At 47.2% G+C, this 21,303-nt stretch overlaps 1 protein-coding gene across 1 annotated transcript in view; it reads right to left on the bottom strand.

Annotated features, from left to right (window-relative positions):
• ANGEL1 (angel homolog 1) overlaps positions 1–21,303 on the bottom strand; it is a 306,748-nt gene that overhangs the window by 117,966 nt on the left and 167,479 nt on the right. Inside the window, exon 4 of the mRNA XM_069208434.1 lies at positions 3,704–3,773. Coding sequence (XP_069064535.1) covers positions 3,704–3,773 — 70 coding nt within the window. The remainder of the gene's footprint in view (positions 1–3,703; positions 3,774–21,303) is intronic.

Genomic DNA, 21,303 nt, shown 5'->3' with positions numbered 1-21,303 from the left:
CAGTAGGTAATACAGGTATGTGAGAGAAGGCATCTTGTGCATCTAGTATTATCAAAACATAAGGTAGAGTATCTGGAAAGTGACTCTTTGATGTGTTCTCTTTTCACAAATGTGTTTCAAAGTGAAATTGTTTTATTGCTCCTTTTCTTAGGAAAGGACTTTCTGCTGAAAAAGAAGATGGTCTTCGGTAATGCTTGTGGATGTAATGTATTCATTGATGGTTTTGAGATAAATTGAACACTGTGCCCGAAAAACAAATCTCCAAAAATCCACGCAACTTTCAACCGAAGTGCAGTGGTAAAAGTGGCACTGTAGAGTAAGTGTTGGGTGAATGTGCCTTTGGAAGGATGTAACAGACTCTGAGCCTCCAGCAACCTCTAAAATACCAAAATTGGTCTAGAGACCGAGATGGGTGAAGTGTAAAAGAAAATTAAAACCTTGAGGAGCCCTTCACTGTTCAAGACCGACTGATCTAAGAATCTTTCCTCAGTTATAAAGATTCTTTCCTCAGTTAAGTAATAGCCATCTAATGTGAGCATTTTAAAAATCCTGTCTCTCCCTCTTCAAGCTGTGAGGGCAAAGCTACTATACTCACAATCTCTGGTTTAAGATGACCCTTCCATGTGTGTTTTATGTCCGCTGCTTCAGCAAAATGTGCCTCCATGCTGGCCCAACAGGTTGGTGAAGCCAGAAGTTTGCGGAGAGCAACAGATGAGGGTATTATGTAGAATGCAGCTGGGCACATGTCCACTGTTGCACCGCAATTCCGCTAGTCAAATTTCAGACCTCAAAGATATTCTCCTATTAAACAACAGGTTAGAGGAACAAGCCTCCCCACCTCTGAGACATGTGTTCATCAGTTTGTATCTTCTTACACTACTTTAGCCTCATGCAAATCTCAGTGTGCATCGAAAAAGCCAACTGATATTACTCCATCAGATCAAGTATCCCTAAACCCACCTGCTACCCTCTGCTGAAGAAAGAGAGGAACCTAGAAACGTGCTCAGAAATGCAATCTTGTATTGAAGAGAAATTCAAAAACTTTATGAAATGCTTCTACCAAAATGCAATGGGTGAACTGCTCCTGACTTGTTAGGAGTGTGCTTTCTTCCCTTAGATTTTGCCCTGAACGAATCTTTTGACTCAACATCAAAAGTAAAGCAAAACATCTGGCACTATTTTGAAAAACAAAGAAGCCTACTGAATATACAAGATCCCTTTGCCATATGGGCCCATGTAATGAAAACGCTGAGGCTAACAACTGAGTGTAATTGAAGGAGACACACACATGTAATGATTTTTCCACTAAGCTTTTTCTACTAATGTTCTTCTACGTTGTTATGAGCATGTCCTATGATTCCTTATAAAAGAGGAATATTGTCTTCATGGGAAGTATACTTCCCAAGTGCTGGCAGAAGTAACGTACAAGCTATCTTCGAGGATGACTGATTCAGCTGTAATGAGGCTAAGCCTATGATTCAAGGTAGCAATGACATCTCAAGTTACTCATCAGATTAGTTCCCGGTGTAGCCAACGTGGCAATAAAACCCTGCAGGGTTTTGATAGAGGGGTACACGTAGCTCAGCATGCCTGGCTTTAAACCAAAAGCTAACTAGAGGTGAATGTAGCCTTCTCTTGCTTGCAGAGAAACGTTTCCAGGCCTTATGTTCAAAATATTAAAATGAAAGCAGGAACAAACCATTCATGCTGCTAAAAAAAGGTAGGAGAAAATACAGATAATATAAAAAGAGACTAAGAGGGCAACTATTAAGATGTAAATAGACTTTTTAATCCGATGTTTAGAACTTCATGCTCTGGAAGAGCAAAGAGCAGACAAAGAGAGAAACAGACGTCACCCGTGGACACAATCAGCCTTGGAGTAACTTACCCAAAAAGCACTCAAGAGTGAAAAGTGCAGCGACAGCTCCTTTATTAGAGCGTCGGGGCGTTATTTGGCTACCCGCTCCCCGATTTTAATCTAAATATAGTTTACATATTTTAGTCCAGACGAGGGTGCTGTGCATTTTTTTTTTTTTTTTTATTGGCCACGACTGGTTGCTTAGTGATGAGTCCGTGGGGCTTAAAAATACCATACGGTCATCGACACACACTTCAAAGTGCGCATGTCAGGTTGGCCGACTGCCTTTTTGTGACCAGCCCGACATGCACAGATAACACTTACCAACTCCAACGGTATTTCACACAAGAACATTATTAGCACAGCGTTTTATTATATTATGCTCCATCATTCAGGGCTGGGTTTTTTTCAGCGTCTCCTTTCATTAATAGCCGAGGCTCCGCTTGCCTTATTATTTGTGGATTTTCTGTTCATAGTTTTTAACTATTTTTCTAGTGAGCAAGTAAGCAGTGCGGCCATCCCTTGAAGGCTGCTAAATTTAGGGCAATGAATACCTCGGGTTTCTCTCTGGGCACAAGGCAAGTCATTCATTAAAATTTGCCACGTGTCAGAATCAGAAGTTGGCTTTACTTTTCAGCTCAGAGCCAGCCTCAGACACTCGTCATCGTCAAAAAGTTCCATTGCAAAAAATAAAATGGCAATGATAGAGCAGGTTTCTGTCCTACTTTATTCCACAGCGTCAGCTTACTATCGTGTTTTTATCGCACGGTACTAGCCACTGCAGTGCCAAGTGTTCTCTCTGGGTTTGTCCGGGCCAAAAGGCAGCAATGTAACAACATTAATAGGCTAGGTCAGCTGCTGTGGAATACTGATTAAATGTAGCTTTGCTCGCTCGCAGCACAACACTCCCCACCACTTTCGAAAGTCACCGGCCACCACTGGAAAGTGGTCAGTCAGAGCAGGGTTTTGAGTCTGAAGACTTAACACAATAAAAAATAAATAAAGGTACAATTCTGAGCACATACATAGCAATGATTAATCATTGTAAACTTGTAAATCGGGAACGTAATCCTGTTGAAGATTTTTTGGGGGGATTTCCTCTGTATTTCCCCCTTTTCCACCTAAGACAGCTATATCGTGCATTTCTGTTAGGCATGTCTACCTTGTAATTTCTAGTAGAACTAGAAACCAGACTCAAGGAGCCTTTATGATGGTGATCAAGGAAACATTACTTTGCAACACCCAAAGGAAAAGATGAAACAGATTATATTTTGGAATTATTAGGGGAAACACTGACACTCAAAGTGCCTCTTAATGAAGACATGCACATAAAAGGCAATGGAGGTAGCAGCCAAAACAGATACGTTGTTGAGATAGAGAATGTTGCTGTGGTGCCATTCACTAGGAGCTCTAACAGACTTGAAGAACATGCCATGGACAAATGCATGCCAATAAGAGGATGCAGCATGCTCTTCAGCTATACTCAATGTACATTAAGGAGAAGCTGAATGGCCTCCAACTGCACTGTCTCCAATCTTCACGTCAACGAGGAGTTGCAGCAGGCCCCTTAACTCTTTTCAATGCATGTCAATGGATGTTGCACCATGACTCTTCACATGCATCCAATACAGATCAATGAAAAGCAGGACATTCCTTAAATTGCACTCTACAGACGTAAGATAGCATGTCACTCAAAATTCAGAATATATTAGTATGGATATGATGAATTATGATTATGAGCAAGGCTTCCCAATTCAAGCCAATTTGAGGTTTGAACAAGTCACCCAACAACGGTTAGTAAGAAGTTGCAAATGTGCAAGAACACACATCAAAAGTCTCCATTACCCATGCTTTCTAGGACTGGTTGCAGCTGATCATAGTAGTGATTCTCCTGCACTTCTTGGAGGCAAAGAATCTGCAAAAGAATCACAAAAGAATTCTCAGGCTTCAATCAAACTCTATTTCACTAGAATTTTCACAGTACAGTACAATTAACTGAACATAAATCACATTTACTGCAGGTGATACCAAATCACCTAATTCAGAAAATGTCAAATGTATTGAATAATTCTAAACATTTGGCCAGATTACTCAAAGAACTCCAATGCACTCCCCTTGTACAGACATTCTGACACGAGTATTAAAATATTCACCCTATCATTCCCAACCCTTCTTATGGTTCTGTGATCATCTACTGGCCACATATCACTCACTCTCATCCCAACAACCAATAGAAGCCGGTTAGATAGGGTTAACTGTACTCCAGCTTTCCACTGCTGAGCAAGATGTAGCTTTGCCACCAGTAGAGCAAAGAACACTAATAATCGTGTACCCAATTAATTCAGTATCTTCAAACAGTCTTAAGAGGGCCAGCTGCAGACCCAAAGCTAAAGCCTACGCTACCACCATAGACAATGTCACTGTATGTAGAAAGTTGTACCTGTGCCACATCTCCTGAATTCTGGTGAGCTACTCCAACCTATATTCCATAGTATTACTATTGCACAGTACACTCATTTAAAATATTTAAAACAAATTAAATGGAATGTGGCTCCCTACCTATCTCATGCTATCCTTTCTCCTCTGGGACATATATCTGTTTTCCACAGAATATCTGGGGCGCGCAGGACTACTATTGTATAAAATGTGCTTGGTAGACAATCAGACCAGCGATAATGGATTCTCAAGCAATCTTTATTCTGTCACATCTGTTCACCCACTGAAATGCATCCGGAGTACTTAGATTAGTTCTAAAAATGTTAGCGGTCGTTGGTGTTAGAAGCGACCCATGTTGAAAAGTCCACCAAGTTCCAAACTCACTCCATTCCAAAAGTTAGGCCTTTCCAAGGAGAAAAGAACTGTCAATTGAGTGTTGCCAGTTATTAGAGACACCGACTAAAATAATAAACACTGCAGGGCTATACACACATTGCTACTCCTGGGTTCTTGTTATCACACAGGAGGTTTATCGATCCATTTCCCATTTTGTTGAAATATTTTGTTTCAGTACACATATTTTGCACTGCAGAGATCATTTGAGAAACACCAATGTATTAGAAATAGCTACTCTACTTAACAGAAATGGTTGTAATTTTACCCACAAGGCCACCTCTTTTTTTGAGTTTCCAGAGCAGCAGTTTTAGACTAAGGGCCTCATTCTGACTTTGGCGGGCGGCGGAGGCCGCCCGCCAAAGTACCGGCGTCAGAATACCGCTGCGCGGTCAAAAGACCGCCGCAGTAATTCTGAGTTTCCCGCTGGGCTGGCGGGCGACCGCCAGAAGGCCGCCCGCCAGCCCAGCGGGAAACCCCCTTCCACGAGGATGCCGGCTCCGAATGGAGCCGGCGGAGTGGAAAGGGTGCGAAGGGTGCAGTTGCACCCGTCGCGATTTTCAGTGTCTGCTGTGCAGACACTGAAAATCTTGGTGGGGCCCTGTTAGGGGGCCCCTGCAGTGCCCATGCCATTGGCATGGGCACTGCAGGGGCCCCCAGGGGCCCCACGACACCCGTTACCGCCAACCAGGTTCTGGTGGTCAAAACCGCCAGAACCAGGCTAGCGGTAAGGGGGTCGGAATCCCCATGGCGGCGCTGCCTGCAGCGCCGCCATGGAGGATTCCTCAGGCCAGGGGAAAACCGGCGGGAAACCGCCGGTTTCCCTTTTCTGACCGCGGCTTTACCGCCGCGGTCAGAATAGGCCTGGATGCACCGCCAGCCTGTTGGCGGTGCATCCGCGGTCCCCGGCCCTGACGGTCCATGACCGCCAGGGTCGTAATGACCCCCTAAGTATGTAATACTTTGTTTTAGAAAAACAGTATCTTGTGCCGTTTAACCTTTTTTATTTTTCACCCTCCTATTATGTTCAAGCAACTGAAAAAAGTTATTTGTGACTGAAGATACTCAGTACATGAGTATCTTTAGCCAGTTCATAAACACTAAAGAGTACCACCTCCAGGGAGGCTTCCACTCTTAAAACACCATTTAACATTAACAAGGCATTTCAGTGAATATATAAAGAAATCCTCAAAAACTGGCAAATTTTCCTGCAGAAAGCACTTGGCAGTACTGCAGAGAAGTACTCAGAGAGTATAATAGTATGACAAGAGAGCACAAATGAAGCATCTAATTCACTTAATGCTCCAAGAGTAAAATACATCCACAGAAGAGTTGTTAGTCATTTACCATAACTCCTACTACCAAATAAACATATACTTACGTACCAAAGAAAAAAACTGAACACCCCTCCCAGGAACACTAAGGAACACGATTTCAAAAACAACATTATCCCACTGAAAGGCATATATAAACTTGAAAGTGAAATGAAAAATAAACAGTTTGATACAATTTCAGTAAGAAACAAATACAACTAAGCCTGGTTCCAAAACTAAGAATGGAAATTGTCCTAGCTATCGAAACAGAAAGAGTAAATTCTATTATGGACAGGGAGGTGAGAACTATGATGTAGTTTCTTCACTTTTTATTAACAGCAGCCATCTTGCTCAACAACAAAGACTTCATATCCCATAAACACAGGGAAAAAGTAAAGAAACAAATGTCCAGGGACTCCTTTATAGTCATCTGTCCCTGCTGATGCCTCCTCTTTCCACCTGCGACAGAAACCAGCTAAGGTACTACTCAGTCCTGTTTAGATCCATCCGATACTGAAGGGGGTGAAACAATATGTAAAATAATCTTAAGTCTGACTCTTTATAGTATACATGCATCATTTACAACCTGTCAATCTACAACAGTCAAGTTAAAAACCATAGATGAACCTGTGATTCAACCATCATGTACTGTTTGACAGACAAATATATGCATTTACCCACCTTTAGGAGAAAAACCTTCCTGTCCCACGGATGAGCATATCATTATGTACCGTTGGAAGAGGTAATCCTCACCTCTGTGTCCTGAATAGAATTGAAAATTTTCGTTACAATACTTAGGACATTTTTCATTTTATGTCAGGACCAGAGACAAGGATTATGCTAGTATAAAGGCTTGTCCACGACCAGTGATGCAACGTTGGGGACTGGTTTAAAGTAAAACCTCCTGAAGGTAGAGTCTGAAGACCAGACCGCCACATTGAAGATATCTTCCAAGCGAGCCCCCAGGAAATATGATTTAAGGCCATTACTCCTCTGACGGAATGAGCACCAAACACTTTAATATCAAAGCCAGCTTCCTGCATGGAAAGTAACACTGTCCAGGGTGAAAACGCTACCCATAATATCCAGTGCTCTGAAGTATGAGACTCCGCAACATGACAACAAACATAAGAGGATAGCCAATTTAGCCGAAATCTCCTTCCTTGAAAGATACTTATTGGATGGCTAAGACAAGAAGTGATTAATGACCTTGTTAACATCCCGCACGGATTAATAACGGGGCGCTGGAGAAAGGAATAGTCAAATGCCTCCTAGAAGTTTCCTTACCAAGGGTGTTCTCCTACCAGATGAACGACCACTGGTGCATGGCCTGCCGATATTGCTGACCTGAACGTTTTGATGGATCTATAGGCCAGCTCTCCAGAGGCCAGGGAAGAAAGAAAATTCAGGATATGGGCAATGTCTGTCCCCACAGGATCCAGGTGTCATTGGTGACACCAGCTCAACCATCGAGCCCTTGCCGATTTATACCTCTTGATGGTACTGTCAGCCCAGGCCTTGGAAAGAAGAGACTCAGCCTGGCTCCAAAGTCCTGGGACTTTCTGCCGTACACTGTAATCTTCCATGCCATAGAGATGCCTTTGTTACTAGATGATGACGATTGCCCTCCGGATCCAGGAGGAGGACCGGCAGGAGGAGTAGAAGGATTAGAACAGCCCAAGAAAGTTCCAGGAGAACCAGATACCAAACTTGAGCTTTCCATATCGGAGGCACTAGCACCATTTCAGACTGCTGTCTTCGTACTTGGGCCGAGAGGCACGTTATCATTGCGAACGGGTAAAAAGTGTACCCCTGCTCTAGATGCCAATCTTGGAGAAAAGCATCTGTGGCAATCACCCAGGATCCAGCCGCCAGCTGAAGTATCTGGGAAGGTGATGGTCCCGGTGAGATGCAAAGAGGTCCACTGATAATGGATCCCACCGGCTTGAAGGGCCTGAAAGACCAAGAGGTGCAGGAGCTAAAGACTTACATCTTGGAAGTGATGAAAGTGCCAATCGGCCACTCAACTGGATATGCCTGGGAGATGTTCTGCAGTGACAGAGACCTGTTTCTCAAGGCAATAGTCCCAGGACTTCTGGGCCAGGTCTGACAGGGTCTTCGAGTATGTACCCCCCAAGGGGTCTTTGTAACTGACTGCTGGCACATTGTCCATCTTGAGGACGATGCATGATTTAGTTTGTTTTTTGATCCAACACCGTATCGCGAAGGAGCCTGCCAACAGTTCTAGGCAGTTAATGTGTAAGGATTTTTCCTGAGATTACAATTTTCCTCCTGTGGAGCATTCCTCACACTGGGTGCCTCAAACAGAGCCACTGGCGTTGGATTCTACAGTTAGATCTGGAAGGGAGGCCAAAATTGCTCAACCGTACCATGCTTCCATGTGGGCCAGACACCACTGTATCTCTTCTAGAGCCTCCTCTGATAGTGGAACTATTTGAGAGTATGTGGGCCCTCACCAGCGGAGGATGACAAAAGTCCCATCGCTCTCGCCATCTGTTGTAGAGAGGTGTATGGTTTGGTCACTGTTCAACGCAGTTCATGTCTGATCTTGCTCATCTTCCTGGAAGGAAGGCTGAGAGTGGCAAGAACCAAGTCTCCCACAAAGCCCAGAACACTAGAGACTGAGTAGGAGAAAGGACCGACTTCTGTTGGTTGATAACAAAGCCTAGAGACTCAAGGAGGGACACTGCATTTGGAGATGTATCATGAGGTTCCGGGAGCACTGAACCATCAGAAGGATGTCGTCCAGATAGACAATGAGATGTATGCCACAAGCTCTGAGGTGTTCTACCACTGGACGCATTACCTTGGCAAAGCACCATGGCGCTGATGACAGGCCAAAGGTGAGGGTTGTGAACTCAAACGTTTGCCCCTGCCATTGAAACTGACAATGAGGAAGAAAGATCGAGATTGTCAAATATGCGTCTTTGAGATCGAGACACACCATCCAGTTGTTGGGTCAAACGAGGTCCCTCAGGTGGTGGATGCCCCCCATCTTGAAGTGGTGGCAAACCAGCCACTTGTTGAACTCCTTCAGACTGATGACCAGCCGTTGGCGGCCATCCCTTTTCTCTACCAAAAAGAGATTGCTGAGAAAAGCCAGCAGGAGAGGGGACGGCTGTATGATGGCAACTTTGGTAAGTAGTTCTGCCACCTTCGCATCTACCAACAAGGAGGTTGCGTCTGAAAATACCAGTGGGGTAGGATGTTCTCTTTGGGTGGGAGAGCCATAAAACTCTATATGGAAACCCTGCAGGGTTTGAGTACCCACGAGTCTGAGGTTATGGCCAACCAATCGTGGGCAAACCTCTGTAGTATGCCCCTCAGGTGTTGATGGGGAAAGGATTGGTCACTCTCCTTGTGTGAAACCTTGATTACCACCACCCCTGTGGGCACCTCTGGAACCCCAGTGTCTGGGGTAGCCTCTGGTGGGGTAAAAGTTTCCAAACTTTGAGGAGTCTTGGTACCGCCCTCTTCTACTGCCAGATCCTCTTCTGGAGGCTGGCGGTTGAGAGCAGCTGGCTGAGTGCCCCACTGCCACAGCCAGCCCTGTTAAAAACCCGGGATGTAAAAATACGTTAGATAGATGCCTTATCAAGTGAATTGAAAGTTGCCACGAACTTCCCAAGTTCCAGGTTGAACAGGTCACCAAAAAGCCCCCCTTGGGTGATGGGGCCAGCATCCGAGGTGGCACGTCCCCCAGTTTAGGATTTATCTTGATGAAAAGCATGCAATGCCTCTCAGTTGATATGGCACAGTTCACATTCCCCAAAAAGGTAATGGCACTCTGTTGGGGGAAGGGAGCGGATGATTTTCCACAGGTTGGAGCCCAGTTGGTCTAGGCACGAGATTCGTTATGTGGTCTAGTGCCAGAGGCTAGAACTGGTACAGAAAGGCTTTCTTTAGTCTATGAAAAGCACCCATATTCAATCAATCAATCAATCAGTGAATTTATAAAGCGCGCTATGTACCCGACAAGGTTTCGAGGCGCTGGGGAGGGGGGGGTACTGCTACCGTTCGAAGAGCCATGTCTTGAGGAGTCTCCTGAAGGTGAGGAGGTCCTGGGTCTGGCGTAGTGAGGTGGGGAGAGAGTTCCAGGTCTTGGCGGCGAAGAAGGAGAAGGATCTGCCGCCAGAGGTCTTGCGCTGGATTCGGGGGACGATGGCGAGGGCGAGGTTGGAAGAGCGGAGTTGACGTGTGGGGACGTAGAAGTTGAGTCTGGTGTTCAGGTAGGTGGGTCCGGTGTTGTGTAGTGCCTTGTGTGCGTGGGTGAGGAGTTTGAAGGTGATCCTTTTTTCCACGGGGAGCCAGTGGAGGTCCTTCAGGTAGGGGGAGATGTGACATCGGCGGGGTATGTCGAGGATCAGGCGGGCGGATGCGTTCTGGATGCGTTGGAGTCGTCTGATGTCTTTCGTTGGGATGCCTGTGTAGAGTGCGTTGCCGTAGTCAAGTCTGCTACTGACGAGGGCTTGAGTCACCGTCTTCCTGGTTCCTGTTGGAATCCACTTGAAGATCCTGCGGAGCATGCGGAGGGTGTTGAAACAAGAAGAGGAGACGGCGTTGATCTGTTTGGACATGGTGAGAGCAGAGTCGAGGACGAAGCCGAGGTTTCGAGCGTGGCTGGCTGGGGTGGGTGGGGGTCCGAGGGCGGTGGGCCACCAGGAGTCGTTCCAGGCCGAGGGGGTGCGTCCGAGGATGAGGACTTCCGTCTTGTCGGAGTTGAGCTTCAGGCGGCTGTTGCTCATCCACTCAGCGATAGATTTTAGTCCCTCGTGGAGGTTGGTTTTGGCGGTGAGCGGATCTTTGGTCAGGGAGAGGACGAGCTGGGTGTCGTCGGCGTAGGAGATGATGCTGAGGTTGTGTTGAAGGGCCAGTTGTGCGAGGGGGGCCATGTAGACGTTGAACAACGTTGGGCTAAGAGAGGAGCCTTGGGGGACGCCGCAGATGAGGTTGGTGGCTTTGGAGCGGAAGGGTGAGAGTCGGACTCTCTGGGTTCTGTCGGAGAGGAAGGATGAGATCCAGTTGAGGGCTTTGTCTTGGATGCCGGCTTCGTGGAGACGGGTTAGAAGGGTGCGGTGGCAGACTGTGTCGAAAGCGGCTGATAGGTCGAGGAGGATGAGGGCTGAGGTTTCGCCGTTGTCCATTTGTTGTCTGATGTCATCTGTGGCGGCGAGGAGTGCAGTCTCAGTGCTGTGGTTTCATCTGAATCCAGATTGAGAGGGGTCTAGGATGGAGTTGTCTTCTAGGAAGTGGGCGAGCTGTGCGTTGACGATCTTCTCGATGACTTTTGCTGGAAAAGGGAGGAGAGAGATCGGTCGGAAGTTTTTGATATCGTTGGGGTCAGCCTTGGGTTTCTTGAGGAGGGGTTGGATTTCTGCTTGCTTCCAGCTGTCCGGGAAGGTGGCGGTGTTGAAGGAGAGGTTGATGATCTTGCAGAGTTTGGGGGCGATGGTGGCGTCGGCTTTGTTGAATACGTGATGTGGACACGGGTCCGTGGGAGAGCCTGAGTGGATGGAATTCATGGTTGTTAGGGTTTCGGCGTCGTCTACTTGGGTCCAGGTGGTGAGGCGGCAGGCGTGGGAGGAGTCGTCGGGCATTCCCTTTTGCACTTAGGAGGCACTGGCAGCTGTGTAGGCGCCTGTAGTAAAGTCCATCTTTTGACACGGTCACCATCCCAATTTCTGCCTCGTTTCTGGTGCAATTTCAACTGAAAGTGCACTGGGTCCCTGTTAAACAAGCCCCCAGTGCCCAATCTCTTTCCCTCAAAACTGCACAGTCGTTTTTCCCTATTGGCAAACCTTTAGCTAACACTATAAGTCCCTAGTAAATGGTACCACTGGTACCTAGGGCATGGGTACTAAGGAAGGAACCTGAGAGCTGCAGCACGAATTGTGCCACCCTCAGGGACCCACTCACTAAATGCACAAGGTGCTGCTTTCGCAGGCTGTGTGTCAGTGCAGAACTGAAATGAAAACCTGGCATGGCACATAGCCTGTGTGCGCTGTCCCCTTTACATTGCATGCAATATATTTAAGTTACCCCTTTATCAGACCTTCCAGCCATAAAGGTAGGGTGCATTATATTACATGTGACGGCATACCTGCATGAGCAGATATGCCCCAGCTATGTATTTGTCAATTCTCAGACATAGTAAGTTAACAGGGAAGCCATTTTAAGTACATGTGTGGGTATTAGTCATTGCTAGTTCCCCAGCTACATGAAGGCTTCACTGGAGATAGGGACGTTTGGTATCAAACATCTCGTATTACTTAATAATTCTCTTTCCAAAAGAGTAGTACATAGCTCTTGGAAGCATGCTATAGTGAAACCGCTATTAAAAAAACCTTCTCTTGACCCAACAGTGTTGAAGAATTTTAGACCCATTTTCCTTTTGCCCACGCCCGCTTAAATTCTGGATGAATACATCAATTGGCAACTTTCTACCTTTTTAGAAGAGAATAGGTTGCTCCATCCCACTCAGATGGGCTTTAGAACTGGTCACAGCACGGAAACTGCATTAACTGCAGTTACGGAAGAGGCTAGAAAGAGGGTTGACCAGGGTCTTACTGATTATTATGCTGGACTTGAGCGCAGCTTTTGACACAGTAGACCACCAGGTATTGATCCAGAGAATGAGGGAGCTTGGAATTAAGGAACAGGCACTTGCCTGGTTTACTTCCTTCCTACAGGACAGGTCCTTTCAGATCCTAGATCGATCGTTCCTATCAAACAAACTACAGTGCAGGTGTGGTGTACATCAGGGCTCTGCCCTTAGTCCGACACTGTTTAACATTTATATGGCTCCCTTGGCCTCTTTGGTGGAATCATTTGGGTTAGCAATAGTGTCCTATGCTGATGACACCCAACTGGTGGTTTCCTTTTCTGCTAATGAGACCTCAGAAGGAGCCGCTTTGCTTACTTGTATGCAAGCGGTCTCAAGCTGGATGACTCAGAGTAAATTGCAACTAAATGAGGAGAAGACGGAAGTCATGATACTGGGCCCTGAACCAAGGCCTGGAATTTTTCGCACCTGTCCTTCGGCACTTAGTGAGTTCCCTCCTCCCAAAAAAGCACGTTAAGAGCCTGGGGATCAGTCTGGACCCCCTTCTCACGCTAGACCTGCAGGCTACGAACATATCTACTACTTGCTTTGCCTTACTGAAACTTCTTAGGAAGATTTTTGTTATTCTTCCTGCACTAGCTAGAAGAGTCATTGTGCAAGCTGTTATTCTTTCAAGGCTAGACTACGGGAATGGCCTTTTCCTAGGTTCCCCAGTATATGTTAAAAAGAAATTAGAAAGAGTTCAAAATGCTGCAGCTCGTTTATTACTGAACATCCTGAGAAGGTCTTCTGTGAAAGCTGGATTGGCTTCCTTGCACTGGTTGCCTGTTGTACAGCGGATCAAATTTAAGGCTCTATGTCATATCCACAGGTCTTTGCATGATGGAGGACCTATGCTCCTTAGGAACTTGGCCACTTTTTATAGGCCGAATAGAGATTTGAGATCCACTACTCTTGCTTTAGTAACCGTACCGAAAATAAAGAAAGCAAGATGGGGTGGGTCCTCTCTGATGTTTTTAGGAGCCAATTGTGGAACTTGCTGCCTCTTAATCTTCGGCTGATGGAGCAAGAACTGGAATTTCCAAAGGCCTTGAAAACTTGGTTATTCTAGGTCCAGTTGTTTTTATTCCTTTCTTGTTGCGTATCACTCTCATCCCCTCTGTGGTTAGGGTTTAGTAGCGCTGGGAAACCCGAGGGTAGCCATGCGCTCTATAAATTGTGTAACATAACATAACATAAACCCCCACTTTATCCAGTGATTAATTTATTAATACATGCACACCTTAGTGGTGTCCCCTGACAAACTAGGGCACCTTAGCGGTGCGCCCTAAGAACCTACCAGCTCCTAGCGTGGACTCTGACTGGTCAAAACCAGTGCAGCCATCTTAGACAGAGTTCTGGCCCCCGAGGTGAGAGCCAATGCTCTTGAGGGCTTAGAAGAAAAGCCTTCTTTGGGCAGAGGTGTGACCTCCTATCCCAGGCAGGATGGACATTCCAGAACGGGGAGCTTCAAAGGCCTTGCCACCTTTGTAATGCAACCCAGGTCTCTCCAGACACTGGAGATGACCAACCCCCCTGTCCTGACCCCACTTTTGGCATCAGCACAGGCGGTAAGATTAGTTAAATTAGGAAGAGTGCCCACTTCATGTCAGTCCCACCCCTGAGGTGGACGAGCTGAATTGGACACTACTTTTTAAATTCCTCCATATTGTTCAGAAGGAATTAGGCCACTAGGGTTAGGATTATGCCCACTTCACAACAGAAGTAGTCATGAAAAGGGTGTAGTCACCCTAAAGGTGAGTAACCCATTGGCTACCACCTGGCACTCCCTGTAGCACCCTAAATTTAGTATTTAGGTGGCACCCCTGAACCCTAGAACTCAGATTCCTGATGACCTAAGAAGAGCTGGACACTACTGAGTCGCACCAGCAGAGAAGACTACAGACACCAACTGACTTGGCCCCAGCCATACTGGCCTGTCTGCAGGCCTCAACCATCCTGCGCCAAAAGACGACCTGTCCTGCAGCCCAGCGACCTCAAAAGCTTTGAGAGGACTGACTCCCTTCGACAAAGATCAAGATCTCCTGAGAACCATGGACCTGTTCAAGAAGAAACCAACTTTAAAAGAAAAGAACTCTGCCCTGAGGAACCGCGAGATCGCCTCTGGATCCACCTCTGCAACCAATGCCCACAGCCCAAGTGGCCCACCGGTCCTGTGAAGCTTCCCCAGGGATTCTGAGTCCAAGCCCACCCGCCGGAAGTAGTCTCACAGCCCGCAGCCTCAAACCGATGATTCCCCCTAACCGCGACCTGCCTGGTAAGCTGGTCTCGATGCCAAAGGACACCCTTGCACCTGGAGCCCCTGGGCCTTGGGAAGCTGCACCGTCGGTGTCCCTACATCCCCTAACATCAGCAATTACGTGGGCAGCTGTGGGTTTTGTTCATTCTGCCTACTGCCTGAGCCTGCAGCCTTTTTCCAAAACTGATCTTGCATGGGGCGCCCAAAGCTGTGTTGGCACTCTGCACACGGCCGCCCATGTGCCGCTGAGGGTGTAAGTTTGGTGCTGCCTTATGGCCCCCACCCCATGCTTGCCTCAACCCCAGGAGATTGACCCCTGACACCACTTTACTCACCTGTGAGCAGTGCCTCTTTAGTTACCCCCAGTCTCCGTCGGTTAACATCGGGCACCCAATGCTGTGTTGGCACTCTGCTCCCGGTCGTCCCTGTGCCGCTGAGGGTGTAAGTTTGGTGCTGCCGTGTGGCCCCCTTTGTACTTACCTCAACCCCAGGAGCTCAACCCCTGATCCTGCTTTACTCAGCCGTGAGCAGAGCATCTTCGTTGACCCCTCAGTCTCAATTAGTTAACATTAGGCACCCAATTCCATATTAGACCGCTGCACTCGGCCGTCCCTGTGCCACTGTGGGTGCAGTCTTGGTACTGATTTGAACCTTGCCTGGGGTTGACCTAAAACCCTGATGACTGAACTGAAAAATTGCACTCAGTATTGATTTTTGAAACTGCAAAGTATTTATGCTTGAAAGTCTACTTACCTGATTACCAAGTTCTTGGGTTTGAAACACATATAAAAAGAAATTGTATTATTCTAAATTGGTCTTGTATTTATTCTTTGAGTGTGTGTCTCATTTATTGCCTCTGTGAGTACAACAAATGCTTAGCACCACCCTCTGATAAGCCTAACTGCTCGCCCACACTACCACAAAATAGAGCATTAGTCTCCCTGCACAGTGTACATCATTTTAGTGCACTACATAGACAGCCAGCTTCCTATGGCGTCCCTGGAGGTAGAGTGCTCTTCAGAATATCTTTCCTTGAAGAGAGGGGTTTGAAGCAGTGCTCTGCATATTCCAGGAGTTCCTGCTCCAGGGGAGCCACCGTCTGAGTGACTGCCTTCCAAATGGAGGCATGCACTATTTAGCAAAACTGGTCCTCCACTGCAAGGTAGATAATGTGTAGATGTCTCCTCAGTGTCACTCATGACTGACAAACTAGTGTGGTGGGGCACCAGCACACAGATGGTATCCTCGGATCCCCGGGAGTTAAGAGGGCAGTAGCAGGGCGGTGGGTGTTATCCAGCCATTTATAGTGTAGCCCAGAGGGCCCGTAGAAAGGGCAGGAAAAAAACCTGTAGGACACCAGCTTGCCCACTAGATTTACGGGGGCTAACGTTGTCTGACCCTGGTGTCCCACACATCTAAATTCCAGTAGACAACACTTATTTGGGCGCTGTGCGCTAATCTATATGGACCCCTGCAGTGGCATAAGTGCTCCAGGTGAGTGGGGCTAAGTGCGAGGGACCCACTGAAAAAGGATCGGGCCGGCCGAGCTGACTCAGTGAGTAGAGGGGATTGCACGCCAGTCTGGAGTCAAGACGCGCTCTGCGCGTGTTTCTGACGTCGCAGCACCCTCCAGGGGTCGGAGGCCCAGACCGTGGTAGCCCCAAGCGCTGATGCGCAATGAATGTGTGAGGAGCTGCTGCTGAAGAGCGACCAGCATTCCTGCAGCTGCGCTGTAAACAAATAGCACAGTTAAATATGCACAAGGAAGGTAAAAACCATGAAAATTTATGAAATAAACGGAAAGAAATGAGGTCAGGCAGAAGGCACTTATCTGGGCTGCTGGAGCACAAAGAAAGAAGAGGCATCATAAGGGACAGAGGACTATCAAGGGGTCCTTGAGTGTTGATTGGACAGTTGTTTCTTGACTTTATCCCTGGGTTTATGGGAAATTAAGTTTTTGTCGCTGATCAAAATGGCTGCTATTAATAAAAAGTGAAGAAAGTACAGTATAATCCTAGCCTCCGGTCCTGACACAGAATCCTATAATGCATTTGAGTTTTGTGCAAAACATTGAGGACTGCCTCAGTTACCTGGTATAATTAAAAGTCAAGATTAAGACAACAGTATTGGTTGAAAAACTTTGGATGTTTTGTCATGGATTTGTGACACTACAGTCAATAATGTAAAAACTGCACCTGCATCTGGAGTGCTGCCATACTTTCAAAAGAAAGAGTTGTGTTACACAGAAATCAATAAAGATCAGCATTTCCAAAGTTAGGGCACTCCGTTCTCCTTGTGGCCCAACTATCCCAACTGACTTTTAATTTCCTCCCCATAATATAGTATTAGATTATTTCACACAAATGTTCAAACAAAAACTAACACCTGACAATGTAAAACACCATTATGTATATTATATGCCAACACTACAATACCTGGTCCACAATTTGAACTTCTGTATGTCCAGTGTGCATGCACAGAATTCTGTACATGGACATTGGGGTCCTATTGTCCGAACATGCCTATTCGAACGTTAACAAAATGTTCTGAAAATCAGACATATTTTGACATATGCACAGGACACTCAAATTTTGCCTTACTCTGCTAAAGTGGCTGAACAGATGTACACCAAACCAAGAAGAGGCACCAAGTGACTGGAAGGCCACAGTGACATACAGATATGGAAGCCATCCATTCATCGATGTCTGAGTTATGCTACGAGAAAAATCTCAAATGTAAAATCAGATTTTAAACAGGAGTAAAAAAAAACAAGTATGGGATTTTTGACCAATCTATACCAAATTTGGCATGCTGTAAGATTACATATACATTTATTTTCCCAACGTTCGGGGCAGATTGGTCCGGAGTGGGTGGGTCAAACTCACTACTGATGTAAAGAACAAGTTACTTATCTTCATTAACACATTGGCCCTCATTATGATATTGGTGGTAAAACCCACCTACCACCGCGGCGACGGCCACCAAAAGACGGTCGCCGTGGCTACCATCTGTCTGCCGTATTATGATCACAGCCAGATTTCCGCCTTTCCCAGATTTCCGCCACAAGAGGGGCGGAAATCCGGCTGTGGCCATACTGGCGGATGGCGGTAAGGTGGCGCTTCTACCATCCGCAGCACCACGCCAATAGACCGCCGCCAGCCGTATTATGACAAATAATATGGCCTGGTGGAGTTCTGCTGGCAGGCACTGTTGGCGGTAGCAGCGCCCCATCCCGTATCCTACCGGAAGACGCCCTGGATCCAGGTAAGTCAGGTCTCCGACAGGGGAGGGCGGTGGGGGGTGTTGTGTGTGTTTGTGTGTGTGTGTGGGGGGGGTGTGAATGTATGTGTGAGTGTGTGCGTGAATTCCGGTGTGTGTTTAGTGTTGATTGCGTGTTTGTATGAATGTGTGTGGGTGCGTGTACATATGGAAGTGTGAGTGCGTGTATATATGGAAGTGTGAGTGCGTGTATGTATGTTTTGATGTGTGTGTGAATGGATGAATGCATGCATGTATGTATGTGTGAATGAGTGTGTGTCTGCGTGTGTGTGTGTGAATGGGGGGGCGTGGATGTAGGAGGGGGGTGTTTGGGGAGGTATGGGGGGGTGGGGTCCTCCTATTAGTGGCAGGGAAAGAATTCCGAGTCACTGACAAGGCCTACCGCCATGGTTTTCATGGCGTTAGTAGGCAGGGACATAATACCACCGGCAGCACAATGGCGGACGCCGGGCTGGAGATGGTTATCTCCAGCCCGGTGGCTGCTGCCATGGCAGTCAGAGTGGTACATTGGCGGGTTGGCCCCAGCCAACCCGCCAATGTCATAATGTGGCGGTAAGTACCGCCAGCCTGTTGGCGGTACTACCGCCACATTAACGCGGACCGCAGGGGTCATAATGACCCCCTTTATCTGGTAGAGACGCTATCTAGCTGCAGATTCCTTACCTTTGAATTTCCCCAGGCATCAGACTGGATCCGGAAACTATTGCTTGAGCAATACCCATGCGTGTGCTGTCAGGTGGCTCCAATCGGCTCTGCGTGGCGTCATCTGTATTGTTGCCACTGGAAGTGCGTCACGGTCACCTATATAGGTGCCACACAGGAAGGGGCATCAGTTACTTTAACCATGACTTTCCAAGCCAGGAGCACAGAGCCATTACAAGAACTGGCCCATATGTGTGTCCAAACTAGGGCCCTGAAAAGGGAGCACACTGACCCTTGCAAATGAGTCTGCAGATCGAGGAGGCAAGGGTGGGTGTAAGGAATCTGCAGCAAGAATCTATACCAGTTAACACATTACAGAAGGTAAGTAACTTGTTCATCTGATAAAGACTTCTAGCTGCAGATTCCTCACCTTTGAATAGGTACTCAAGCCATATCCTCCAGGCGGTGGGCTGCGGACAAATTTCCTAAACTAGAAAGTCCTGCAGGACCGAATGGGCAAAATTCCTGTCCCTGCGGACTAGACTTTCCAGGCAGTAGTGGTGGCAAACATGTGCAGGGATGCCCACGTTGCTGCCCTACAGATGTCCGGGCCTGGGACTCCACGAGCTAATGCCATGGTCGCAGCTTTTCCTCTGGTGGAATGGGCTTGTAAACCCTCAGAAGACTACTTTTTATCCAGGGAGTAGCAGATCTTTATACAGAGAACAACCCAGTTTGAAATGGTTTGCTTCTGTACTGCCCGGCCTTTCTTTCCACCAACATATCCCTCAAAGAGGTGGTCATCCACCTGGACATCTTATGTAAGGTCAAGGTAGAACTACAACACTCCTTTCAGGTCCAGTCGGAAGAGTCGCTCCTCTTCCTTAGAGGGATGCTGGGTGGCAAAGAAAGTGGGCAGGTGACAGTATGTCCCAAATGAAATGGGGTCACCACCTTTGGAAGGAAAGAGGCACAGGTGCGAAACACTACCTCGTCAGGAAATACTGTGAGATATGGAGGCCTAGATGACAAGACTTGTAGCTCACTAACCCTCCAGACAGATGTTATTGCCACTAAGAAGGCTGTCTTGATGGTCAGCAGCCAGAGGGGACAATTGTGTAGTGGCTCAAAGGGAGCATACATAAAGTATGTGAGAACTAGATTGAGAACTCACTGAGGCACAAGAAAGGGCATAGGGGAGACATATGTACAAGCCCTTTTAGAAATCTATTTACAATAGGGGACTTAAATAAAGAGGGTTGTTCAGGCAGCCGCAGAAAAGCGGTTCGAGCTGACAGATAGCCTTTAAGCGTGCCCAGAGCACAGCCCTGCTGGGAAAGAGACAGAATAAAAATAACCTCGCAGAAAGAGGATCTATAGATCTTTCTGTACAATATTTTACAAAAGTTTGCCCAAGGCAGGCAACTACTGTTTTGGTGGAGGAACGTTATAACATTACAGACTTCAGGAGGAAGGTTGAATGCTGTCAAGTGGTGCTGCTCAATCTCCACGCATGAAGTTAACAGGTTCAGGTGGATGACTCTCCCCTGCTGCTGTGACAAAAGATCCCCTGAGTGTGCAGCCTGATCAGAGAATTGATACTCTTTTTCAGAAGCTTAGGATACCAGACTTTCATTGCCCAAGGATTACTTGGGCCCAGTCGCTCTTGATCTTCTTTAGAACTCTGGGCAGGAGTGGTATTGGCGGAAAGGTGTACAGGAGGCCTGAGCTCCACTCGCAATAAAAGGCATTGCCAAGCGATTGCCACCTTGAAACTCCAACACGCAATACTGCTGACATTGTGCATTCTCTTTGGAGGCAAATAGATCTAAGGAAAGTTCTCCCCACTGCTGAAAGAGACCTTGCACCACCTCCAGCTTGAGATGCTGCTCGTGATCTGCTAGGCATCGACAGCTGAGTTTTTCTGCCCTGGCGTTCACAGAACCTGCCAAGTGTTGAACCACCAGGGTTATTCCCTGCTGTTCCAGCCATGTCCAGAGATGCAGGGCCCCTTGACAAAGGGTTCACAACCACGCCTTACCCTGCCTGTTGCAGTACCACACGGCGGTGGTGTTGTTCATGAACACCTGTACTAACTTCCTCTTGACAGAGGGAAGAAATGCTTTTAATGCTAGTGGGATCTCCCAAAGCACCAAAATGTTGATGTGGAGTCTGGATTCATGCCGGAGACCAGAGTCCTCTGATCCCTACCTCTCCCAGATGTCTGCCCCTTCCCAGAAGGGACGCATCTGTCACTACAATAAGGTCTGGTTGGGGAAGGGAGAGAAGTCTGCCTCTAACCCAATCGTGGTTCATAATCCACCACTGCAGGTCTGTTGCAGCTCCCACCGAGATCTGGACCATGTCGGAGAGATTTCCTTGATGCTGCGCCCACTGGAACTTCAGGTCCCACTGCAGAGCCTGCATATGCCATTTGGCGTGACTTACCAGCAGGATGCAGGAGGCCATGAGGACCAGCATCCTCAGAGTAAGTCTTACC

The sequence above is a fragment of the Pleurodeles waltl genome, chromosome 9 (genome assembly GCF_031143425.1).
Source record: "Pleurodeles waltl isolate 20211129_DDA chromosome 9, aPleWal1.hap1.20221129, whole genome shotgun sequence".
NCBI lineage: Eukaryota > Metazoa > Chordata > Amphibia > Caudata > Salamandridae > Pleurodeles > Pleurodeles waltl.
The sequence above is the reverse complement of the archived record's forward strand: the minus strand, read 5'-3'. Positions and strand labels throughout refer to the sequence as shown.